Genomic DNA, 26,155 nt, shown 5'->3' with positions numbered 1-26,155 from the left:
TATGAACTGCGGCACAACACTGTGTATATTACTCTGTTAGGACGATTGGCTGTAAATCTTGAGCTTTATCTAATCTCCAGCTACCGTATATGACAGTAGGGCTGCAAACCAGTTGACTTTTGTGACTCAGCAACTTCCCAGTGAAAGCTCAAGTAGTCACACAGGAATCTTGAGCGCTCAAGTTTGTATTTTTGTCACCATGCCCCAAAGAATCAGGAAAACATCAGTTAAACCCTTTAGAGCCACAATTAACTCATCCACTTGTGGCCATTTTCACTGAAGCAACCCCCTTCGCTCCTGGCTGTTTTACTGGATTTTGACTGATTTTGCAAGGCCCACAGAATATTGTGTTCTATTACTATAAAAACATGGAACCTATCAAAAGAAAGATTAGAGTCTCTTCTTTGATCAGGGAAAAAAAGTACATTTGTTTCAGTTGTGCAGCAATTAGCATTTGAATATAGCTAAGTTTCATCTGTGGAAAAGAGCTTGTTGTAACATGGCCCTGGCTGATCTCTTATACTCTGCTGCCACCTGCTGGTCGTTTTTGTAGTAACTACCATTGCTCTCAGCGACCTCTTCAGGTTAGACGCTGCATCAAAGTATGATGTATACTCAAGCATAAGAAGAAGAAAAACAACATATAAATACATTTTTGGGACCATGGCAATATTTAAAATACGTTTTTATACGTTTTTGGGAGCAAATGAGTTAAGTACAGTTAGTTACCGTAGACACATGTTTTTTGCCAATACATTCATGCAACTAATTCTTAATGCTTTTGGTAAGATAATGCAATTCTTAAGCCAGTGACTGTCTATCCTAAACACCGACATAATTTTCCTCAAATAATAATTATTCCATGTGAATGAATGTGTTGCCAGGAGCGTGAGGAGTTGTTTCTGCGCGCCCTTTGTCTGTGCCACACGGTCCAGGTGAAGGAGTCCCCCGAGCCCAGCCAGGCCGACCAGGTGGATGCCATCGTACTCCACGTCCCTCTGGATGAGAGGGGCTTCATAGCATCCTCCCCCGATGAGGTCGCTCTGGTCAAGGGTGCCATGAGGTAAGGACGAGCTTCGGGATTCATTATAAACCGACCGACCATCGGCATTGAAGTTGTGGTGGTTTGTCTCCATCTGCAGGTATGGCTTCACATTTCTGGGTTTGGAAAGTAAAGCCATGAAAATCCTCAACAGGAGTCAGGAAATTGAAGTGTAAGTATTTTTTTTAAGTCCTCATTTGGGTCTTATTGCAATTATCATTTTTGTCTTTGCAGCTATGAGCTGCTTCATGTGTTGAATTTTGACCCCGTGAGAAGACGAATGAGTGTAATTGTCAAATGCAAATCAGGTGACCGAGTTCAAGTTTTTATTTTGAATGCCATGAATTTATTTACCAGCCAAGTAGCAATGCCTTAACACTGCTCGTATGCTTATCAATGTCCTACAGGTGATATTGTGCTCTTCTGCAAGGGAGCAGATTCATCTATTTTCCCTCGCGTCAGACAGGAGGAAGTGGAACCGATACGTGTGCACGTGGAGCGGAATGCAAAGGTAGGCGGATGACACATCCTTGCACATCATCATCATTTCACAGCAGATTTATATTCGGCTGTCTGGGACGTGTTGTGCTATGCGACGCAGGAGGGCTACAGAACACTGTGTGTGGCTTACAAACTGCTCAGCACGGACGAGTACGCCCAGGTGGACGCGGGCCTGAGAGAAGCCAGGCTGGCTCTGCAAGACAGAGAGGAGAAACTCGTGGCGGTTTATAACGAGGTGGAGACAGGCATGAGCCTCATCGGTGCGACTGCTGTTGAAGATCGGTGGGTGTTTTTTGTTGTGTGAGTTTTAAACTTCAGGAAAGCTGCTTTTTTTTCCCCCCTGCTGTCCTCTCAGGACATTTTTTTGCTAGATGATACTGCCATCTGGTGGTTCTAACAAGAAGTTAAATATATGTGCTTTCAGTTTAAATTTGATGATTAAACTAAGCATTAAAAAAAAAAAAAGTAGCCGCACATTTGCAAATACAGCCGCATAACCAAATTTCACAATTTGATTTTGAAGTCTTAAGGTTTACTTTTGTTAATGAAGTAGTCTTCTTCCTTTACAGACTTCAAGAGGAGGCCGCAGAAACAATGGAGGCTCTGCAGGGTGCCGGCATTAAGATCTGGGTCCTGACGGGAGACAAAATGGAGACGGCGAAGTCCACCTGTTTCGCCTGTCGCTTGTTTCAGATGACCACTGAGCTGTTGGAGCTAACAGTGCGCACCCTTGAAGAAGGAGGTCGGAAGCGCGAGGAGCGACTGCACGAGCTCTTACTCGAGTATCACAAGAAAGCAGTGCAAGATGCGCCATCCTTGGAAAATGGCATCAGCGGGTTGGTGCCTAAACTTCTGTGATGTACAGTAGTACTCACAAAAATGAGTACACCCCTCCCCTTTTCTAAATATCTTATGTTGCCCCTTCAGACCTACATTTTTTCTGCAGGGCAATTTTTTTTCTTCTTTTTTTTGTTGTTGTTGCTGATTTTGACTCTTTTCCTACATTTTTTTGGGGGGTTGTTTTTAGTTGTTAGAGTGGACGCCAGGATAATATAGCTGTAACGTGTTGTCAAGTTACCAAGCTTATATACAACATTTTTAACATGAACATCATGCAAATCAACTTTTGATTGTGTTGATTTGTTGACATCATCCAAATTATGCGTTTTATTGGTTTAGACATGCGAATATGTCATGTCCACTGGGACCATCTAAGAACCTGAAGGGGTTTTAAGGAACAACACTGAAGGTATAATGTAACGTATTCTTTGTTGTCACCTCACTATAACTTGACGCACAATCATAAAGAATGAGAACACCAAATTTAACACACCTGAGACCCTGTCACGCTCACTCGTCACATGACATCGGGGAGGCTAAATGGACCCAATTTGAACATTTTCACATTGGGGTGTGCTCACTTTTGTTGCCAGTGGTTTAGACTTTGTTGTTGTTTTTTAGGAGACAGTAATATGACTTTTGTCATCATGCTACTTTCTGCAATATTTATTTTTTTAAAGTGAGGGTGTAACATTGCTTCCTCTTACTGTTTTCTTTAAACAGGAACTGGTCGGTTACCAGTCACGACTACGGTTTTATTATTGATGGAGCTACTCTATCAATGGTGCTCAACTCCACCGATTCCAACTCCAGCCACTACATGAACCTCTTCCTGCAGATTTGTCAAAACTGCACCGCTGTGCTCTGCTGCCGCATGGCTCCATTGCAAAAGGCCCAGGTCAGAAAAATATGTCCCTCCATTGCATTTCCTCACTAGAATCTCGGGTGAGCTGGAGCTTTTTCCTGGGGCTGGTCGGCAGTCGATCACATGGCGTTCTTTTCTTCAGGTAGTAAGACTGGTGAAGAACTCTAAAGGCAGCCCGATTACCCTCTCCATTGGTGACGGTGCCAATGACGTTAGCATGATTTTGGAAGCTCATGTTGGCATTGGTGAGAATTGTCACGCTAAATACGCAATTACTATCAAATCTTATTCCTAATGAGCGTTTCCTCTGTATTCCAGGTATCAAGGGTAAAGAGGGTCGTCAGGCGGTGAGGAACAGCGACTATGCCATCCCCAAACTCAAGCACCTGAAGAAACTCCTCCTGGCTCACGGCCATCTGTACTATGTTCGAATTGCACATTTGGTGCAGTATTTCTTCTACAAGGTAGGAGACGAGCAAGTCATGTTAACCTTGACATACTAAGAACATGCTTTTGAGATCCTCTCCTCAATCCTACATTTGCCCACAGAACCTGTGTTTCATCTTACCTCAGTTTTTGTACCAGTTCTTCTGCGGCCATTCCCAGCAGGTGAGCATGCAATGAGTGTGTCAAGGTTTAAAAAGTAGTGATCATCAAAAAGTGCCTGTTAAACTCACTCCACCCCATCTACCCTCGAATTGACCCTCTGTTATTTCCCTTAGATGTCTAAAAATCGATGCTAGATTCAGGCATGTTGCATCCGCCATAGTCAAAATGTCTGCTACATAAGCGTAGTGGTGGTACCTATAAGCTGTAACTAGAGTTCATGAATTAAGTATTAGCTGCATCTATGTTTGTATCTGCTTCCTCATCAAAAAACACATGTGACAAAGGTGGCAAATCCAGGTCCAGAAAGTAAAAACCCTGCCACAGTTTGGCTTTAGCCCCTGAGCTCCCTGGCAGGTGAACAAGCACCTTGGGAGCTAGCTACAAGCGCTAGCTAGCTTAGCTAGCACCTGGAGCTAAAGCCAAACTGGCAGGGTTTTTACATTCTGGACTTGGATTTGCCACCTCTGATTAGCGACTAGTCGACATCACGCCGTAAACATCATTGTGGAGTCGCAAAGTTGACAAATCAGTTTGTCTAGTATATTAGGTGCATCTATGTGTGTTAGTTTTGCCCTCGCCGTGATATTAACCCCTTGGTTGCCCCCTCCCTTCCCAACCTCTTTCCCTATTCACTCCCCCTCCCCCACCCATTGTGGCCATCCTCCCCAGCCCCTCTATGATGCAGCCTATCTGACGATGTACAACATCTGCTTCACCTCTATGCCCATCCTGGCTTACAGCCTCTTGGAGCAGCACATCAGCATCCAGTCTCTGCTGAGCAATGCTCCACTCTACAGGTAAATACCGGAAGCTTTCCCAGTGCTGCAGAGTTGTTTCACCTGAAGCGGAGATATTTTTGATTTCATAGAGGGGAGGTTTTTTTTTTTTTTTTTTTTGTTAAATATCAGTACTTTTTTTTTTTTCAATAATATTGAACCTATAATGTTTTTTATGCTGTTGTAGTGTTTTAAGTTTAACATTTCCCACATATTGTAATCAACATTATTTTGTCTTGGCCACGTTAAGAGAGATTCGCAAGAATGCCATGTTGCGATGGAGGCCCTTCCTTTACTGGACGTTACTGGGAGTCTTCCACGGGTTGGTCTTCTTCTTCGGTGTCCGATGTTTGTTTCGAAACTCGGCCCTGCAGGATGACGGCCAGGTTTGTATTCAGCTCCTCGCTCAGCTGTACTGTACTTAAATTTGAGCTCATGTGCTCCGCGTATCTTTCCATCCAGGTTTTTGGGAACTGGTCATACGGCACAATCGTCTTCACTGTCCTCGTCTTTACTGTCACGCTAAAGGTGAAGAGCAGGTTTGATGACTATAATGCAGCGAACGTGTTTAGCAGAAATGTGCGGATGTTTCATCCTGTTCCTTTGTGTTCTGTAATCCTAGCTTGCTCTGGACACGCGCCACTGGACATGGGTCAACCACTTTGTCATATGGGGCTCTCTTGCGTTTTACATGCTTTTCAGCTTCTTCTGGGGAGGGATTATTTGGTGAGTCAACAGCTGATCTGACTTGTTGTCGTTTCCCGCAACTTGTGTCAACCTTTGCGTTCCCGGCCCACCCGCAGGCCGTTCCTGAGGCAGCAGCGCATGTACTTTGTGTTTGCCACCATACTGAGTTCAGTGTCAGCCTGGTTGGTCATCATCGTGCTCATCCTACTCAGCCTCCTGCCAGAGATCCTTCTGGCCGTCTTCCGCAAGCCCTTCACCCCATTTACTCAGCAGGTAGCGCTGACAAACACACGCGGACATACGCAAACACTTGACCGTTCACAAGCTTTTTGTTTGTTTGTTTTTAACATTAAATCGGCCACATTAAACATTAAAGTCTCGCGATTTTCTTACTGTTGGATTTAACCCTGGAGAACCCACGGGGTCAAATTTGGCCCCTATAAATTCTGCTACTCAAATAACAAAGACCTTTTTTTGGGGGGTTCTCCGGGGTTAAGATACTGTATACAATTCTGCGCATTTAGTTTTGCTAGTCTGGCCGTTTAACAAATTTAAACGGGACGCAAAATTAGGTAAACCTGTATATTAACTAGCTGGGATCAACAGGTGTGCCCTGGAAATGATCACTTCTCACTAAAAATATAATCATGAATTTATTACAAATAATGTATCTTTGTTCATCTATTTGTGCCAATGGCGAAATGTGGTGACAGGCAGAACATTTAAATGTTCTTCCGCAACATTTGTATTCAACCAGTCAGGGCCACATTTCACGTTTCAAGTCAATTTGCGAAGGAATTAAAACAAGCACATCACGAATGCAGTATGTATTACATTTTGTGATGTTTTTGTTTGGTGGTTTGATGTGTGATTTTTCTAAGATATAAAAGTAGTTTAGCAAACTCTTTCCTACTCACAACACAGTAAGAGCGACATCCAAAATGGGGGGGAAAAATTGTATTGTTGACTTTCACTTTTTTGACAAATAGCTTCAAAATTATTTAGAACTTCTTCACACCAACCCAATGTCTAAACTGTCAATTAAAACTACGGTAAGCATTATCGTTTTAGATTCATCTATTTTGTTGTATAACCGTGAATTGTGCAGGTGTAGCTAATATTGTGCCTTGTGATTTATATAACCTTGACTTTCAAATGTCGTCTCCCGACTGCTCAATTTGTCTTGTTACTAATTTTCCCTCCTAGAAGCGCTTTTGGCTTAACCCTTCTCCTAACTGCTTCACTGTCTCTGCTCTCGCCTCCTCCGTGGACCCTCCGCCCTCCTTAAAGATGAAGCACCGCCTTCCTTCCTCGGGGACTTCTACTATCTTCATGTTGTCGCAGACCGCAAGCACTCACAGCTTCTCGTGGAGTGACTGAGGTCTCTTTCTCTTTCCGCTTGCGTCTCCCTACTCTTTCCGTGTCTGCACTTTTTGTTCCTTTCCCCACTGTCGTCTCCTTTCTCCCCATCCATGTAATCACGTATGAGAAGAGCGCCGTATTGAATCAGCTAGCACGTTCGAACCTTGATTTCAGCACTTGATGTGGAGGTGCAGTGCAGAGGAGGACCGAGAAGTCTATGGCAAAAAAAAGAAAAGAAAAGTCAAGTCTTTCATTAGCGTGTCAGCCGTTTGTCTCCTCCCAGCTGCGTCTGCTGCTGCCGCATGTTCAGCGCAGTCGGGTCAGTTTGGCACGTTCGAGCATCCAAGTCTGCATGAGACGAAAGTTGGCAACCACATTCTGGACACGCACCGCCACCCCACCCCTTTTGGCCACTGCATTCTGTTTGTCTGTGCGTGTGTATGTTTGCGCGCTGCGAGTGCACGGCCACATAAGGGGTAGGCAGACGTTAGTGCTCAAGAGCCACGCAGAATTTTTTTTAAAACCGACACAATGAGCCAAATCATTTGTAGATGAGTTAAATAACAAATCATACTTTGTCCACTCCCAGTAGAGGGCTGGATTTATTCTTATATTGTACATCATCTTAAATGTCTTAGTCGCGACAGTCTCAATCACTTAAGTAAAAAAAATAAGGTAAGCAATCTAAGGAACAGGTACTGTATTTGTCTGCTTTCCTGTTGCAAAAACATGTTTGTTTTTTAATGTCCATGTGTCTTGTGTTTTCAAGTCCTTTGTGTATCTGTGCTGCTTGTGTCATAAGGCAGAGTAAGACAATGTTTGTCTGTTTTTGTGCGTGTGCTTGTCTGAGAGGCCTTGACGGACGTAATTCAGGATTAACTGGAATGCACGCTACAGAAATGCTCTCACACACACACACACACACACACACACGAGTGTGTCAAACACAAAACTGCTGTAGTAAAAATTGTGTCATATACACTAATCATGGGGTGTCCTTCGAGGCTCGCAAATAGAAAAATTGAAGGATGCAAAGGCCTCTTTGGTATTGGCTGACTTTATCCACCACACTAAAACCAACCAATCAAGCAGTTATCTGTTATGTTTGCTTTCTTTTTTTTTTTTTTTTACATTTAACACCTGTAACAGGTGGCAAGGATTTTTCATGATTTTGGGATGGTCCACAGCCCTGTATCCCTCCTAGAATAGATCCGCCCCTGCCCTGAGCCGATCTCCATATTTGGAACCAAATTAAGAGTGATCGGCAATGAGATGCCAATTTTTTTTTAAATAGTGTTTGCTTGAGAATCCGTTCACAAATCATAGTGTACTGAAATGCTCTTTGGTTTTACACATTAGTGAAAATGCTCTCATAGTGGGGTTTTTTTGTTTTGTTTTTTTGCTTCACACAATAATACTAAAACACAAGTTTGTGAAATTCAGTTACTGCATTAGAGTGAATAATTGTTTTATTTTATAAATTCATTCAGCATGCCGTATGAACTGATTTCAATCATTTTTGTGTGCGTTTTGAGTAGCGTGCATTAGTGGTAATCCCGAATCATGTCCCCGACGGCCCCTCATATGCTTGCCAGCTTAGTTACGTCTATGGTGTCCTCTTGCCTCGCCCTTCCAGAGGAATCCAGTTGAGTCGAATGCGAGGGGCGTCCCGTCCCCGCGGTCGTCAGCCAGGCCCCTGCTCATGAGAACCTTTACAGACGAGTCCAATACTGTTGTTTAATCAGGTACAAGCCCACCGCTGCTGGGCTTTTGAAGCCCCCCCCCCCCCCCCCCCCCCCCCCCGTCAGCTGATGTCTTCACAGTCCTGGCTCCTAACGTAGTCTTACTAGGCACCGATTCCAAACAAGACGTTGTGTGTGGCTTTGTTGTGGAAGCTGATATTGGCTGGCTGAAGAGATGCAGCATTTCGAGCTCATTTGTGTTCATTCCCTAACAACACTTTTAAAATCATCCATGATGACCAAATTGCTCCTTTCAGCCTCCCTTTTGATGCCTACCCGCTCTCACCCCCTCATCACCTGCTTGTAAAAATCCAAATGTTTCTTTTTGAGTGTGACGACGCCGGCGTTGTTGGGTTCACGCACCGATCGGTGTTTACAGCTGCCCTTTGTGATTGCGTCTTGGTGGTTGTAGTTCTGTGACGTGGTCATGTGTGCATGTTGGAACTGTGCCTTCATTATTAGTGTCAACCTCGGGCAGAATACATCAGCAAAACATTTAATTGGCACGGTGGAAACGTCACATGTTGGTTTGAAGAGTGGTCTGCGGCAACAGTATTCATCCTGATTCTTTTCGCAATCAAAATTTGACACTCCGATTCTGTATGTCTTGGTAATATTTGTGTATGTGCCTTGAGATAAGAGCGACCCATATTTAGTTCTTTTTAAATTTATTTTAATAATTTTGTCTAAAAGTCCGCTAGCTAGCACATACTGTAATTGTAACGCCATATAACCTGCCTCCAGGTGGCCAAGTTGAGCACACAGTAAGGAACAGCACAATGTCTATTGAATTGAAGTAAAAAATGTGGTAGAAACAAAGCATCCTATTTATGTCAATACTGTATGTCTTATAAGTAAATATTATAGTCCTATTTTTCATATTTAAGATAACATCAGGTTACAAACATTTGTGTTTGGGAGCAGTTGGACGGATTCATAGCATTTAAATTCATTTCAATGGGGAAAGATGATTTGAAATACAAATGTTTTGAGTTGTAAGCATCGTCATGGAGCAAATTAAATTATATTAAGGCGCCATTGTATTTGACAAATTATTATTCATGTTCTAGTGTGTTTGCTCATTTTGACTAAAGACAACAACCATTCACAACATTACTATTTAAAAAAGAAGAAAAAAAAGGTGATTAAAACATTTGTGAAAAGAAACAGGATGACCTTTTTTTTTTGTATAGGAGTGGTGTTATAGTGACTAACAGTCTTATCTATTAATAACACTTTGGTTTTCAGTGTGTAAAATGTTCATATTGCAGGTGGTTAAAGTGGCCTCATAAATGCTTTGGTATTTTTGGCATAGTTTTGTGAAACGATAAGAGAAACATCCTATGTCACGCTTCCCCCGGAAGCTGCAAACTTCCACCTATTCTCGCTCTCTGCAATGTGAACATCCAAAGTAGCAGCTGTGTGGTTACGGGGTGTAGCCATGTTCTTCATGCCAGTTGTGATGCCTTTTTGTGCGTGTGTGTGTGTTTTGACCACATCCTGTAGCCAAGTGTGTGACCGCCCCGTGACTTTTGAATGTGCTGCTGCTGAACAATGGCATCAGGCGCTTGCTTAACCCCCATTTGTGTTCCCCAACTAGCTGCCTGACGATGACCTCCAGTGCACATCCAGGTAAAGCAAAAGGACAGAGGTAGTGGTGAGAAGTAATCAAGTACACAAACATTTCCTGACTGTACTCAAGTAGATTTTCAGGTTTTTGACGACTTCCCCATGAAAAAATAGCAGCGCTTTTTGCTGCTTTGTGTTAAAAAATGGCCTTGTTTTTTCCTTAACACAAGCAAAGTTGATCGTAAATGGCTGACATGGTGGACCATGAAAACAGATAATCCAGTCCAATGTCAGCTATTCCAAATAACAAAAAGCTGGCGTGAACATTTTTCCCATCCGATGTGTGTGTGTGTGTGTGGGGGGGGGGGGTTAGATCTATTCTTTGAGTTGTTAGAGTTCACGCTAACAGAGCTGTGACAAAACTTTTGAGAGCATTTTTTGGGGCTAACGCTAGTGGTTAGCTCATTGAACCTGCCGTGTCTAAAATGATTACAGAGATTTGCAATTAGGCACAACAAAAACAAAAAGTGGTGTGTGGCATCTAGAGACAATGAGATTTTTTTTTTTTTTGTGCGCAATTAATTACAAATTACAATTGTAATCAACTGACAGCCCTAATATATAAAAGTTGCATTCAAATGCCATTAAATTGGATTTGACATCTTGTTCTACTCAAAGGCTCTGCTGCTCTCATATCCAAAAGATGCAACGCTGCCATCTACAGGGATCTGTTTGTCATTACAGTGCTTTACAAACCTGAATTTTGCAGGCAAGCTGGGCACGACGCTCTTTTTTTTCCCTATTAAAAACATACTCTGCGTTACAAAATGAGTGACAGTTGACGAATGTAAAGGCTCGCCGAGGCAGTGAATGAAATGAGTCAATTAGTTCACGCTGTAGTGACACTATATTGCCAGACTCGTCATAGTTTTGACTCAATTATCTGTACATCTACTTAAGTACAGTGTGAGCACTTTTGCCACCTCTGTCTGTGTCACAGAACTTCCCTCAATCAGGAGAATTTGCCTCCCTAATTTTTCTGTGGTTGCAGTGGATTCTCTCTGCGATTTGTATTTTGTCCTTTTTCTTCTTTGGCGGTGCATACATTGACCACTTTTTTTCTTTTTTTTTTCTTCCTCCAGTCAGCAGCTGTGGCCCCCATCTCTTACAACCAGCTGAAGGCTCGTCAGTGAAAGGACACTGCGGCAGTGGCCACATTTCAGGGTTCCATGCCAATCAGGTCAGACGCGTGACCACCACAGGAGGCGGCAAAACGACACTTTTGACTCTGGGTTGAGGAGGGAGAAAAAAAAAAAAAAAAAAAAACCCCGCCTCAACTCTCCGTCCTCTCTCGCCCAACTTTGACAACTTAACTCACACACGCCGCCCACGCATGACTGCAGAGCAGCGCCCTGCATCATTTTTTTTTAATCGATCTACTCGGACGACAGACTTGACTCTTTTTGTCTTTTATCTACAAATGAATGCAAAACACAGCTGCCTTGTCCCAAGATCTGACTGCTGTGTTTTAACAAGCGGTTATAACGTTGCCACTCACTCAAATGCTCGACTGCATGGGGGAATAAGTAAAAAAAAAAACTTAAAAAAAAGTAAAACACTGTCTTTAAGCAATGTTTTAAAGATAACAAGAGAAGTCCAAGGTGTGTTTAATGTTTTTTTTCCCCCCCTTACCAACATTGATATCACTTCACTCTTTTTGTTGGGAATTTTCAATCAATTTTCCGCTCATGTTGGGGAGTTCACCGAGACGCCGTCCATGCGCTCGAAAAAAAGTCCAAAAACGTGCGTGCGTGCGTTCCTGCGTGTGTGGGATTAAGGAATAGATTAGCGATTTAGGGGCAGTGTGGCAAAGATCAGAGCGTGACCTTAATCGTCTCGCCTCAACGTGTTTGTGTTTAATTTAAAGAGTCCAATTAAAATGAGAGTCATAATATATGTTGCTATACCGTACGGATCTCGGATGCTGAAAGCCAAAAAGGAAAAAGACTGTAACAGACGTTTGTGACCTGTGTGGATTTTTTTGTTTTGTTTTTCTGTGCGTGTCCACAAATTCTGTAATGGCTCGAGAGAAGCCACAAATGTCTGTGGGACTACTTGAATTTTGGCCATTTTCAGTGTGTTCTTATGAGCATTTACTTGGTAATAGAATTGCGTTTATTTGCCTTATGTAGTGGTGCCTTGATTTACAAGCATAATGTATTCCCTGGCCATGTTTGTAACTCAGAACACGCTTATCTCAAAAGTATCTTCCAATTGAAATGAATGAAAATTCCTTTAATTCATTCTAGCCTACACCCCAAAAAACAAAAAGTTATTAAATTACACTAATATTGTACTTTATATTTTTTTAAAAACATACTGTAATTTGATGATTAAATTAAATCTAAAGAAATTAAACGTGGCACATTTTTAGCTTCATCAGTTATTGTGCTGCTCTTTGTGTGCTCTCCTTCGCCACCAGAGGGCAGTATAATGCATACATGGCTATACAGTAAGATTGGGTCAAACAATATCAGCAAACGGCTGAATCGGCTAATGCGGTCGGCGCTGTAAGGAAACGCTCAAAATTCCCTCAGCAAGCTGCAGTAAATTAGCCAAATTTCTGGAGGATAAAGAATATACGTGAGTTTTGTTATGTCTCCAAGTGTGACATCGAGGCTATTTGGTAGCTTGTCTGTGGCATTTCTGATTACGGGTGAGCATCGAGTTAGCATATTTGAAGGCGTAGTTGTGAGGTTTCAAATATGCTTCACTATTGCTTGTATCAAATTTGTGCTCATAATTCAATAAGCAATTCAGGTTACTTGTATGTCAAGGCACCACTTTATTTGGGGAAAACAAAAAAAAAAGCGGCACTCCAAACAACACGGCAGACATTCTTTAAATTCAGCTAGATTGACCCAAATGTCCAAGTTTGTTTTTGAGACTTGCTAAGCAACTTGAATGACTTTTCATGTCGCAAATTCTTTGACCACTCGTGCACTGTTGAAGAAACGTCGAGGGTCTTCACCAAGACGCATGGACCCGCTGTGAGGAGGTTATACTGTTTAATCCAATATATACTGTACAACGATAACATTCCATTCAGCCATGCAATTACTTTGAAATACACTTTATTAAGGATTTGTTTTTCCACACGAGTATATTGTTCCGTATTTATTAAGGCATCATTTCACTTCCAAATATTCTATTAAGTCTTTTGTTATGAGAGTTGATATTCTTACAAAAAACTGCTTTCAGGCTTTACTTTTTTTTTCCTCCAGACTGCACCGTGCTGGCAAAAGACGTTGAGGCTGCTTTGTTAAATAAAACTTTACCACCTTTAAGTGGCATCAGTGATGCCGGTTTGCTTTTTGTTTCCCCACTGCTTCAAACCTTTGTGGGAAAACTAATGTTTCGCTTGTCTAAACACGAGAATAAATCGCTAGAGCGGATTGTATTTTTAACCCTTTTCTCTTTTCCCGAGCCACTTTTTTGTAAGAAAATCAAAAATGTACCAAAAACTAAAGAGGTTATGGACACCGTACCATCTCGTGCCCTTTTGGCTCGCCAGCCTCAAAACACTCCCAAACCTCTTAAGATGAATGTATCAAAAGTTATATTTAAATTGTGAAGGGTTTTCTGTAATAAAGACCATTTTGAAGAAAGCGCCCTGTGCTCTCGTTTGTGTGTGTGTGGGTTTGTCTTTGCTACATTGTGGGACCCATACACGCTGTTTTTTCCGGGTTTAACTACCATTGTGGGGGACATTTTGGTGGTCCCCACAAGTGCAGAACTTTTTTTTTTTTAGGATCAAGACTTGGTTTTAGAGTTTAGGTTTGAATTGGGTTATGGTTGAGTTTGGGGTAAGGAATTAAGGTTGGTAATCATTTTTGGTGGTTGGAGTTAGGGGGAGGGGCTAGGAAATACATCAAGTCAATGAGATGTCCCCACGATGATACCAAGTCAAGTGTGTGTGTGTTTCTTTGAGCACACTCAGCAGAGGCTGTGCAGTAATGAGATGGCAGGCAATCTTAAGCTGGATCAACCGAGCGGCTGCTTCCGGGTTCAGGCCTCCCCGTTGTCGACAGCGGCCGTATGTATCCCTTTTCACTGATTTTTCCCAAGTTGACCATTTCAGATGGCACGTGGAATAATAACCTTTCAGGAATGCATGATGGGGTAGCAGAGAAGTCTGGCAAAGTGTATTAAAAATATAGAGCTGAATCACGTTTTTAAAGTGTTTATTGAAAACATTCACTAAACAAGAATCCATTGACCTGGATGACTGAGAATCATACGATTCAAAGATGAAGAAAGCACAGGTATTTGTTTTTATTAATATTGTGAGAAACCCTGTAAACGTAAATTTCGAAATAGGTTGCGCATATTTGACAATAACTGCTTAAAACCTGTCAAAATGGCAACAGGATCATAGTTTGGAGGCCGTCCAGGAAGTGCGTCTGCATCCAACACGTTGTGGGCCTGGCAGCCCAAGACTTGATCTAAGAAAAGACTCAGTGTGGGTCGCTATGCTCACAATGACGCGGTTGTTCTCTTTGAATGTAATTGTTGTGCACCAAGTAGCTGGCTAAGGGTGTGTTGGGACTTTTATGCTCTGTCTCTCTCTCTCTCTCTCTCGCTCGCTCGCTCGCTCTCCCCACAGCTGCTTCATGTCGGTGACTACAAACAATCCTGCCCACTGTAACGCTTTCAGAGCACAACGCCGGAGCCTTAAGACACGGGAGCATGAATTACAGTGAGGAGTTGGCTCGCTGTCAGGACTTTTTAGTGCATAGCTGACGCACTCCAGCCCAAAGGGAGGGAGGGAGGGAGGGAGGGAGGGAAGCTGGAGGAGGAGGAGGAGGAGGAGCAACCACCCAGCAGGCAGCAGTGGTCAGACGGAAGGAATCATGTTTTGTTGTGAGTGACCAAACAGCTGACCGAATGTTTGCTTTCAAGGTCAGCGAGTCCCGGCGGCTTGAATGAAGCTCGGCGGGGGATGCTCACTTGCATGTAGCGCGAGGAGGAGGATGTGAGAGGCTGCGGATTACTCGAGCCGTCTGCCGTCCGCTCGCCGGAGGGGGGAATGGGCCCGCCGGCCTCCACGCACGAAGAGTCCCTGACCGAGTCCGAGGAGGAGATGGAGAGCTACGGTTGCCTCCTGCAGGCCCGAACCCAGCTGGAGAGCACGCTGCAGCGTGAGTACAGGCAACACACACACACGCACACACGCACGGCTGCTGGAGAATACGATGAGGGATTTGCGGAAGTCTACACACCCCTGTTCAGATGCCAGGTTTTGCAGTATTTAGTAACTTTTTCCACCATTAATGTGAGCATGCAAAAGTTATATCTAAAAATAAAAAAGTGGGGCGGGGGGGGGGGGGAGTGAAAAGATTTTAAATGTCATTGCAAAAGTGTATACCCCCTCTTGTAACTGGGGATGTGTTCAGATTTAACCAACCACAGTTAAACTCATGTTAAATGGGAGTCAGCACACATCTGCTGACATTTAAATTTCCCCTGCAAGTAAACTTCAGATGTTCTAGTAGTCTTTTTCTAACTTTTTTCCCCACTAACTTTTGCTATGCTTTAGTTACTCAGTTATGTAATTAGTTACTTTATTACTCTGCTGACATTTAAATTTCCCCTGCAAGTAAACTTCAGATGTTCTAGTAGTCTTTTTCTAACTTTTTTCCCCACTAACTTTTGCTATGCTTTAGTTACTCAGTTATGTAATTAGTTACTTTATTACAGTTGCTTAGAGTTATGGTTTCTTTGCTACAGTTTCTAACTTTAGTTTCCTGCAATTACTTAATCACACTTACCCGGTTCGTTAAAAACTTAAAGAATTATCAGTCACTTTCCATCTTACATTAAATTGGAGCATAGATGACTAGAGTAGCCGCAAATTGTAATCAAGTCATAAATGTAAAAGTAAAAAGTAATCCTCCAAATAATTACATGAGCATGACTAAGTATTTGGTGGGAAAAAAATAGTCATGTTGTGAGTAATTAAAAAAAAAAAAATGTAAGTATGAGCATGGATGTTTTGCTGGTTCATGTTGCACTTGCCTGCAATTCCAGGGATGAGGTCACCCGTTTGAAGTTGCCACAGATGGTTTCCTAATTTTCCTTCCTAAAAAAATGGCCTTGCAGACGCATGCATGCACGCTCGCCACAGCAATTTGGAAAATGTGGGAATTATTATGTAAGCATAATAATGCTCAGTTTGCACTTAGACGTGTACTTTTCACATGCAGAGTGCTACTAGTGTACCTGAAGTCCGTTTAGAGTGGAGGAGCACAAGTGCTGTAAACACTGGCAATGTTTAGAGAACGTGGGCCATATATCTAAAAAAACTGCCACTTAGTGCACTCGTTAAATGAACCTGCTCTGTCCTAATACGGCACAAACGTGTAAAAAGAAAAAAAATTGGGAATGTTTTTTTTTTTTTTTTTGCAATTGCGATACTCACCAAAGTAAGGAGGTTGCAAGTTTGAGTTTCATGGAGACTCTCAACCTCCCCTCGAGGCGAATAGGATTACCTTGGCGAGCTCATCTCATTGTTTAATTAATGGCCCTTTGCCTTTTATGTGTGTGCGTGTAAAGTGAGACGGGACAAATCCACAGCAAGTGTTTTTTTTTTTTGGGAGGGGGGGGTGCAGGTTTCATCATCTGTAATATGTTAAATGAGAACCTTTAATTAAAAAAAAAAAAAAGTAATTCAAATTGTGTCAGAATAAAAAAATGAATAAAAAATAAATAAATCGGGATTATTTGAGTGCATTGACACAAAAGTCAATGCTGGGTTAATCCGTAGTGGCCCTGTTGTCATGGAGATAATCTCTTTTTGAAGCATCATTTATTTATTTATTTGTAGGCATTTTGGGGCAAGATATCACTTGATGTCATTTAGTAACGCTCAAGTCAAGTCTTTTAGTCGTCCTTGTTTTAAAATGATTATTGTCACGCAGTGAGAGAGGAAAAAAAGAAAATGACAGCGAGGCGTCCATGCTTCCTTCCGTGTTTTAAATGGGATTTCCTCAAATGAAGACCTTCATTACCTTTATCAAATAAAATAAATGCCTGATTTTTGAATCCGCCGTTCAACTGGCAGGCACAATAAATGTTACTTTGGGCATTTAGTCTGCATTCTTTATAATAAATGTTATTCTCTAAAACAGTGGCTCTCAAACAAGGCACTCCAGGGGGGGACGTGAGATCTTAAAATATATTTAGAAAGTATATGTCAATATTTCAGAACAATATAAGTTCATAAAATGTATGTTATATACAGTAGGCCATTCAATTTCAGTATCCTAAAAAAAAAATACAGCATCTCCCCCATACCAGAATGGTTTAATCCAATTTGTCGAATGCCACCTAGAATCACTTGTCAATCACTTGAAAACTTTATTTAAAATGTAATTTATGTTAAACATGTCAAGGAATTAATTGATATATGAGCAGAAATAAGTTACTAACAGGCACATTTTCTTTATCCTCTGCGATGAACGGGCAATATTGCAAGAGCTAAAACGCAAAAGGCCCGCTTCAATTTTTTTGTCCAATTTCCCACTAAATTGAGCTTTCAATTGGAACGGTGCGAATGTTTTCCTGTTGGCACGCAAAGCTTGTTGGCATTTTTCTTGACCCAGAAAGTGCCGCAGCACGAGGTTAACGTTCTCTCTGTGTATCGCCAACGTGTTTGCACCTTCGCCAACGTGTTTGCACCTTCGCCAGGCGGATTTTCCCGCTCGGACGGTTAAACACGCTCACTTTTTGGAGGTCTTGACAAAATCACACACAAGTATGATCTGACCGTCATGGCTGAGGTCAAAGGTCAAAGAATACTCTTCCTTTGTCGTGGCTCTCCTGGAGCATCTTTACAATTGTATCGCAAATATGATCAATCTATGTCCGAACAAGACTCTGCCATCGTGCGGTGGCGGGTTTGTTGGAATTTGGTCAACACGAATAAGTGCCACCATGTCAGATTACTTTGCCAGACGTGAGGGATTTGCGGTGGGGGGGGATTTGTGGGGGCTGACAACTAAACCTTGTTTTCGCCAACATTCCTCCTCTGGGGATTATTTGGTTCCCACCTTTTGCGAAACCTGGAAAGCTTGTGACAAATCTCACAGGAACAGCAACGCAATTGGCCCACCAGAAGACTTGCATGCGGGTGCGTGATTGTTTATCCGGGTCATGCTGTTCGGCTGCTGTCAAATGTGCAAAACCTTGTTTTGCGCCCCCACCAAGTGCTGTAAACAATACACGATTATTATTGCATGAATGCTGCAAGGCAAACAGGATGTTCTTCTAAACTGCTTAACACTTTCCAGTAATTCTCTCCTTTTTTTTTTTACACGTTTCACAGTAAAATTCCCAAATAACAGACATTTGATATTTTTACCTCCTCCTTCCACGTTTCTTAAACAATTGGAATCATTCCTGTTTAAAAATGTTTAGCGCTTTAGGAGTTCTTGGGAACTATTTTTTGCTCATTAATAATTCCCAATTTGAAAAAAATAACAATAATTCACACAAAAAAATGCCAGATTGACATTTGACATATCAATCTCCTCTCCGACTGATTCAAACTATTCCGATTTCATTCTTTTTTTTGTGTTCATTCGGGACATTGCGAAGCTAATTTCCACATTCCTGTAATCCCCACATTTTCATAATTCCACACTTTTCTTTGTAAAATTCTTTGTAAAAAAATCTTTTTCTACATTTCTTGACCAATTTTGATGAATTTTGATTCTGATGCGATTTAAAAATACAAAATAAAAAATGATCCAAAATTAGGGGCATCAGGTGATTAAAATTTGTAATCGTAATTAATCGCATGACTTCAGTAGTTAACTCACGATTAATCACAAATGTTATCTCTGTTCTAAATGTACAATAATTTTTTTTTAAAGGTTTTCATACTCTTGTTAACAAAAGTGGAAAAAAAAAACAATGTTAAACTAATAGAAATAGTTCAAATGAATTTTTGACGTTTATAGCCGTCAATGGCAGTGAATGAGTTAATGTATTCATTGCCTTCCCCTCGACCGGCGGCGGCGTTTTTGCCGCCTCCCCGGTGTCGACTTTAATGGAAACCGCAGCGTACTGTGAAGGCATCTCCAATTCTCTCTCATGTTCCTGAAGCGCAGTGTAAATGTCAAGTTATGCCAGGTAACTTCATCCTGGCTCAAGCTCACGCTCACGCACGCACACACACACACACACGCACACACACACACACACACACACACACACACACACACACACACGCGCATACGCGCATCAAATATTCAGCAGGTAGCAGCCGAGCTCATTACACGCTCCCCCGGAAGGGCCGACACACTCCATTACGGCCTTCGGTGCGGCCCGACGCGCTACCCGGCTCGCTCGCCCGCTCTTTCTCTCATCTTTTTTTCCCACCACCTTGCGTTTTCCGGCGTTCTGCTCAAATTCATTTTTAATGCCGCTCCATTAAACATGTGCAAATACTCCGCGGGGATCAAGCGCCGTCCTCCGGGCTATTGCATTAATCACACGACCAGTCGCTTTTAGCGAGTTAGTTTGTGTTGATTTATTCGAGGTAAATGTGAGCGGTGTACTTTGGGCCAGCTATGCATCATCCTCAGCGATGTCATGTTTTCGAAAACTCCTTTAAAAGGCGGTCAAAATCGGACGCAAAGACGGTATTTTTTATTGCGTAAACAAAGTAGGCTCCAAAGTAGTCTTTTAAAAAGTTTGTATTAACTCTATTTGATTTGGAGCGCTTTAACTCATTCACTGACAGCCATTTTCACTGAAGCAACCCCCTTTGCTCCCGGCAGTTTGACTGATTTTGCAAGGCCCACAGAATATTGTGTTCTATTGCTATAAAAACCTACCAAAAGAAACATTAGAGTCTCTTCTTTCATCAGGAAAAAAAAAAGTATAGTTCTATCTGTTTCCGTTTTGCAGCAATTAGAATCGAGCTAAGTTTCATCATTAATTCACAAACCTTGTTGCAACATGGTTGATCTCTTATATTCTGCTGCCACCTGCTGGCCGTTTTTTGTACGGCCATTGTTTGAAGTGACCTCTTTAGGTCAGAGGCAGCAAAAAAAAAAAAAGAAGAAATATATTTTTGGGAGCATGGCAATATCTAAAATAGAACGTATTGAAATGTTTTTGGGAGCAAACGAGTTGGAACCACATGTAAAACTTAAGCGCTGTGCATGAATAAAAGTTGAATATGAAACACACACAGAACAGTAAAGCCAATAAAACAATAATAAGGTAAAAAAATAAAAAATAAATAAGACTCAAAAATAAGGATTCAGTGTCATGCTGTGTTGAATTCCAAGGAATATTTCATTCTTTTCTTTATTTATTTTTTTATTAAAATGGTAAAATAAATCTAATAGAATAAGCACTTGTCTTTACTGTTAAATTCAAATTTTGTAGGTAAAAAATGCTTGAAAATAACCTATGGAATAAAAATGTACATGTTACAATAAACTGAAATAAATTGAATTAGTATTTTTGTATCTATTTGTTTAAATCTGGTTTATTTCATGAGCTCAGTTTAGCTTTTTTTTTTTGATGATATCACATTTTCATTTACAATTTATTGGCATATTTTTGTTTTCCCTGTCATTTCATTAACGGTTGATGGTGTAGTGTCGTTTCCCACCTCGTGGTAGTAAGAAAAATACTTTAGTAAATTATCATGTGGTTTATTTGTATACATTTTTTTAAATAAATAAATTCTTTTTTTTTCTTGCAGAGGTGACTGTGCCCGTGAGCATGAAGGAAGTCGGCGGCTACATCGAGAAACAGGTTGCCTACCTGTCAGGTGAGGACTGCATCGGATCGAAATGCGAGTCAAAGCGACAACACGGACAAGGTCGGCATCCCATTTGGTTTTGTCCCGCCAGGTGGCCGCGGGGAAGACTCCAGCGTCATCATCACGCTGCCGGAAAGCTCCGCCTTCAGGGACATCCCGGAGGAGGCCTTGGCCAAAGTCTTCACGTACCTCACGCTCATCCCGCGGTGCGTCTTTCTCGCGCTCACCAAACCCCAGACATGCAGGGAGGAAAGAAAAAAAAAACACAAGTGGTCCTGATATAGACACATTTAACTCCTTTTCAATTCCTGGACAATTGAATAAACGGCACAACCGTGTCACTCTTTACTGAGTCATTACATCACATTATATTACATTAGACAAAGATCTTACTGCATGCCACCAAAATGAAAAAAAAAAAGCATATTTACTGAAATAATGATGATTTCGTATCAATTTACTGACAAACTGACTTTGTGTCAAATGTGGTCTTGTTTAGTTGAACAGCGTTTATTTATTCTGTTGTATGAATGGCAACCGGTGGATGCACATGTTAATGGGCTCTTCTGCCCTCTAGTGGAACAACATTTAATTGTTCTGCCTGTCACTATACATTTGCCAACTAGATACGATGTAGGGCTGTGCAATTTACAATTTTAATTATTACACTCCACAATTACAAAATCGTTTAAAAAAAAAAAAAGATTATTAATACAATTTTTTTAGTTCAAATTTTAAAATAACTAATTTAATAAAATTTTGTTTCATCCAAAAGGAACTTGCATAATTATCTTGTTTAAAATACTTTTATGTGTCTTAAATATTAGATTTTTTTTACGTTTAAACATTTTCTTGTTTTGTACCAAAAAATAAATGATCGTCCTACCAACTTCAATATTTTGCCAACATAAATAAATAAATTATTATAAATATATATTATTATAAATTCTGTTTGGTCCGAAAGGAACTTACATAATTATAGTGTTTCAATTTATTTTTAATTGGTCCTGATGTGTTTAAATGTGTAAACCTTTTCTTGTTTTGCACCAAAAATAAATAATCGTTTGAACAATCGTGATTTCAATTATTGCCAAAATAATCGAGCAGCCCTACGACAATGCGTTACTTGTTATAAATATGCGCTGCCGGACATCCACATTTTTCCCAGGAATGATTTTAAGCCCCCAATTGAGCATTTTGTGTTGTATATCTCCAGCCAGCATTCGCTGCAGTGCACCAAATGTGTCGGCTTGACATTCTGAGCACAACCTCAGTGTGGCCTCGCCGGGCAGCCGCCGTGTCAGATGTGCTGCTGATGCCAGCACTTGCGGCACTTCGGGGAGTTCTCACACGGCACTGCAGCCTCCTGACAAATCTTTGGACATCAGCGCCTTGTCGCACTTTCTGTGTTCCCTTCCCGAGGAGAAGCCCTAAATGCCGTGGGAATCATTTTTCTCCAATAACCAGTGATGGAAGTCGCTAAAAGCGGAACCAAATCCAATTGAATTCAATTCCGTATTAATCTTTGCCGGCTGCTTCCACTAACAACACGGCCAAATGAGCATTTTGACAGACATGTTCCTCTGCGCTCCCCCACAGAACGCGACAACCGGGTGTAAAGTTCATCATCATTTTAGATCGAAGACTGGACACGTGGGCTTCGATCAAGACGGCACTGGCCAGGATTGCAGTGAGTTTCATGTTGCTTTTGATGCTGATTCAAGTTTATCAATTTTTTTTACTTTTTTTTTTTTACCTGTCCTGTCGGCATGCAATGCGGTGCCTGTGTTGGGCTTTTCATGTCGGCACGGTTTTGCTGAGGGGCCCCTTGATTAACTCATTTGCTCCCAAAATGTATAAATATGTTCTATTTTAAATATTACCATGCTCCTAAAAAAAACGTATTTATACGTTGTTTTTTTATGCTATAGCGTACAAAAGGCTTTGATGCAACCTCTGAACTAAAGAGAATGCATGGAGCAATGGAAGTTATTCCAAAAACGGCCAGCAGGTGGCAGTAGAGTATAAGAGATCAACCAGGGCCATGTTATACTTTTTTTCCTGATGAAAGAAGAGACTCTAATCTTTCTTTTAATTTTCCTTTTTTTTTTTTTTTTTTTATAGCAATAGAACACAATATTCTGTGGGCCTTAAAACAGCCGGGAGCGAAGGGGGTTGCTTCAGTGAAAATGGCTGAGAGTGAATGAGATCATTTTCAAAATCAGATGTTTGTTTTTAATTATTGAAATTTTATAAAGTCCAAGAGTTCTTTGAAAAATTAAATTAAAATAAAAAAATGAACATTCAGTACACGTTTTCCATGAAAAATGGTTAATTGGACTAAAAAAAAATACAAAAAGAAAACAAAAATTGAGAGAGACGGCAAAAGAGAAGCACTCAATAAGCTAATTCTCGTGTGCAGCACTGCGAATATTCATCGACTTCAGTTTAAAGTTGAAATATCACCGTTCACCACTAGATGGCAGCCATGGCTTAGTTGCGCTTGCACCCGGTCTTACACTGCCCTAACTACAACATGAGTAGGCCCAATAATATTTTGTGGATTTGGAATGATGTGCTGGACAACAATTAGCACAGGACAGGATAGGATGTGGCTATTCGCAGACAGGACAGGACAGGACAGGGCAGGATGCAACAAGCAGCAAATAGGATTGGTCAAGACAGGACGTGATTGGTAGCAATAAGACAGCATGAGGGTGAAGATGATGAGGGGCAACTATGACTGGACAGGATGGGACTAGTAGCAGACAGGACAGGACAGGACACTATGACATTAGGTACAGCTGTAAAGTATGTCAACTTGTTTTAAGAGGTATCGATTGAACATTATTACGAGTTGCGAGAATATTTTGGGACAAGCTAATGTTGATTGAAATGCTAAAAAAAAAAAAAGAGTGATGACGCGGGGCTCTGCAGAGAGGAGGAAGATGATGATGATGATGATGATGAGGCGGACGCAGCGCGTTTGCCTGCATCCTTCCTTCCTCCTCCTCCCGGTGTGAGTGAGGCTGCTGATGCCGACGCTGATGCTTGCCGCGTCTTCCGTCTGGATCTGTCCAATTAGACGAGCCGGACCCATGTCCCGCTGTCGCAACATGGCCGAGACGCGCTGCCGGAGAGGACTGGCAAAGATCCGGACCAGCCCGGTAACGACCGCTTGGATGTTTGATTTTCTCCTCTCTGCAAGAGTTTGGGTGAAGTTTGAGGGCGGGAATGCGGCAGTGAGTGCAACGTTGTGTCTGTGCGCGTGTGTGTGAGTGCGGCGCACTTTTTGCTTAGTCATGCAAGCGGCTGCGAGTGGAAGGGGAGCGAGACCCGAGCGGGAAGACGTCATGTCTTGCTCATGCATGTCGGCTGCCTCGCGTGCTTGACGTCACGCGGTGGACGACGCGCAGGTCGCGTCGGGACAAATCAATGTCAACGTCACGTCACCGACAAACCGGTCATGCTTGCAAAAGAGATCATGAAGTACGCGTTGACATTTTGAAGAATGCGTCGCTCTCTGCAATGTTGTGCTTCATAAAAACATACAATAATAACGTCATTAAATGGAAGGTAATGAATGAAATGCAGTTGTTTGTGCAGTTATGGCCACCAGGGGTCAGTATTACATAGATCTGACGTAAAAATAGTCATTTTTCACAGAGGATAAAGAATATGCCTGTCAGCGTGTTGTGTTAAAATGTGAGATGTTTAAAGGTTTGTAATGACGACAACAATCGATAATAGTTTTGGGTTGTGTTGTAGCATTTAGCTGTAGTACTTTTTAAATGCAAAGTTAATGTGGTTTTGGACGGACGACTTTGAAAATTGTTATGCCCTAAAATGTTATTATTGTAATGATTTTATGTTCTGGACTTCTTTCTTTTTTTTTAAGCTTTTTGTCCTGCTTTTATTATTGTGCTTACTTGACTTTCTGTGAAGCGTCTTTTAAGTACCTTGAAAAGCGCTATACAAAATAATTGTATTATTATTTTTATTATTTAAAAAATATATTTTGGCCGGTGGGGTTTGCAGACGCTAACCCGTTACCTCAAAAATTATTTGTATTGGAATATTACTATAAAAAGGGATGTTTTCAATATGAAATGTATTTATGAGCGTGTGTTTCTGTCATTTTTGACACTGCTGTCTGTTTTCAAATTGTGGTGTTTGTTTGTTTGTTTGTTTTTTCGGGGGGGCGCAAATTCCCTCTGTTCTTGTCTCTGTTTCTCATCACGAATTGATTTTGATTTTGCGTATTTCCCTGTGAAACGGCAGGCCTCCTTTCCCGGGAACCTCCATCTTGTCCTGGTGCTGCGGCCCACCAGCTTCTTCCACCGCACCGTCACCGACATCGGCTTTCGCTTCAGCCAGGAGGACTTCATGCTCAAGATGCCCGTAAGGCAACTTCACCCATACCATTTCTTATCATTATAAATCGGTGGTGTTATCATCACAAGGACGTTTCTCGAGCCGCTTGACATCAAATGAGGCCGGATGTGACCCCTGACCTCCAACGTGTTTGCGATCTGTACGATTTCAGGTGGTGATGCTGAGCTCCGTCACAGACCTGCTGAAGTACATCGACGAAAACCAGCTGACGTCCGAGTTCGGCGGCACGCTGGACTACTGTCACAGCGACTGGATTGTTTTAAGAACGGTACTGCATCGCCGTGTCCTGTACACGGACGCTCGTTTGCGTCCTGCGCCGAAAGTGTCAAACGATCCATTTCCGGGTTCAAGCGCTCAAGATTCTGAAGGCGTCGGGCAAATAACGTTTCGTGTGAATACTGTGGAGTCTTGTCTATTTTCTGGCCACTCGTTCCGTTGCAGGCCATTGAAAGTTTTGCCGTGACAGTGAAAGACGTGGCGCACGTGCTGCAGGCTTTTGGCACTGAACTGGCGGAGACGGCCACGCCCGGTGACGGCGACGCCATCCACAGTCTTCTGGAGTCTCACAATGAAAAATACCAGAAGCTCAAGGTCACTTTAGTTTTCATTATGACAAGCGTTGGTATGCGACATTCCACTTTTTGGAGCACAAAAAAAGTTGGCTACATGACTCATCTACTCTTAGCTTATCTGCTAATTGCGCTAACACTGACTAGGCCCAAGCTAGGTCCTCTCTTTTATTTTTCATATTTTATTCATGGTTTTAGCCATAATGGAGGATGTCACTCAAACCAAGATATCCCCGTTGTACACATTATCAGAAAAATACATATGTCACTTTTTTTCTGTTTATCAAATAGCTACGTTTGTTCTTGGCCAGTTAGCATAGCAGCTAGCAAAACAGCTAGCATATACTGCTGAGAA

At 41.8% G+C, this 26,155-nt stretch overlaps 2 protein-coding genes across 12 annotated transcripts in view; both read left to right on the top strand.

Moving 5' to 3' along the window:
• atp11c (ATPase phospholipid transporting 11C (ATP11C blood group)) overlaps window positions 1-13,661 on the top strand; it is a 43,026-nt gene extending 29,365 nt beyond the window's left edge. For 2 of the 7 annotated variants that reach the window (XM_077578284.1, XM_077578286.1), the window contains exons 14-31: window positions 885-1,063; window positions 1,143-1,214; window positions 1,277-1,350; window positions 1,450-1,553; window positions 1,644-1,825; window positions 2,113-2,379; window positions 3,107-3,281; window positions 3,391-3,493; window positions 3,567-3,712; window positions 3,798-3,857; window positions 4,527-4,654; window positions 4,884-5,019; window positions 5,096-5,161; window positions 5,256-5,359; window positions 5,437-5,593; window positions 8,319-8,427; window positions 10,025-10,056; window positions 11,136-13,661. In XM_077578284.1, coding sequence (XP_077434410.1) covers window positions 885-1,063; window positions 1,143-1,214; window positions 1,277-1,350; window positions 1,450-1,553; window positions 1,644-1,825; window positions 2,113-2,379; window positions 3,107-3,281; window positions 3,391-3,493; window positions 3,567-3,712; window positions 3,798-3,857; window positions 4,527-4,654; window positions 4,884-5,019; window positions 5,096-5,161; window positions 5,256-5,359; window positions 5,437-5,593; window positions 8,319-8,423 — 2,058 coding nt within the window. In that variant the 3' untranslated portion in view covers window positions 8,424-8,427; window positions 10,025-10,056; window positions 11,136-13,661. Of the gene's footprint in view, window positions 1-884; window positions 1,064-1,142; window positions 1,215-1,276; window positions 1,351-1,449; window positions 1,554-1,643; window positions 1,826-2,112; window positions 2,380-3,106; window positions 3,282-3,390; window positions 3,494-3,566; window positions 3,713-3,797; window positions 3,858-4,526; window positions 4,655-4,883; window positions 5,020-5,095; window positions 5,162-5,255; window positions 5,360-5,436; window positions 5,594-6,610; window positions 6,702-8,318; window positions 8,428-10,024; window positions 10,057-11,135 lie in introns of those variants that run through there. The other 5 variants (XR_013295622.1, XM_077578288.1, XM_077578289.1 and 2 more) reach the window with 5 other exon arrangements.
• Window positions 13,662-13,790: 129 nt separating this feature from the next.
• The window catches only part of mcf2a (MCF.2 cell line derived transforming sequence a), a 29,093-nt gene continuing 16,728 nt past the window's right edge, over window positions 13,791-26,155 (top strand). For 2 of the 5 annotated variants that reach the window (XM_077578291.1, XM_077578295.1), the window contains exons 1-8: window positions 13,791-14,089; window positions 14,956-15,194; window positions 20,777-20,845; window positions 20,928-21,042; window positions 22,436-22,526; window positions 25,118-25,237; window positions 25,383-25,499; window positions 25,673-25,822. In XM_077578291.1, coding sequence (XP_077434417.1) covers window positions 15,083-15,194; window positions 20,777-20,845; window positions 20,928-21,042; window positions 22,436-22,526; window positions 25,118-25,237; window positions 25,383-25,499; window positions 25,673-25,822 — 774 coding nt within the window. In that variant the 5' untranslated portion in view covers window positions 13,791-14,089; window positions 14,956-15,082. Of the gene's footprint in view, window positions 14,090-14,868; window positions 15,195-20,776; window positions 20,846-20,927; window positions 21,043-22,435; window positions 22,527-23,415; window positions 24,004-25,117; window positions 25,238-25,382; window positions 25,500-25,672; window positions 25,823-26,155 lie in introns of those variants that run through there. The other 3 variants (XM_077578293.1, XM_077578292.1, XM_077578294.1) reach the window with 3 other exon arrangements.

This window comes from Vanacampus margaritifer, chromosome 10, assembly GCF_051991255.1.
Source record: "Vanacampus margaritifer isolate UIUO_Vmar chromosome 10, RoL_Vmar_1.0, whole genome shotgun sequence".
Taxonomy (NCBI): domain Eukaryota; kingdom Metazoa; phylum Chordata; class Actinopteri; order Syngnathiformes; family Syngnathidae; genus Vanacampus; species Vanacampus margaritifer.
This window is presented reverse-complemented; position numbering and strand designations above follow the sequence as displayed.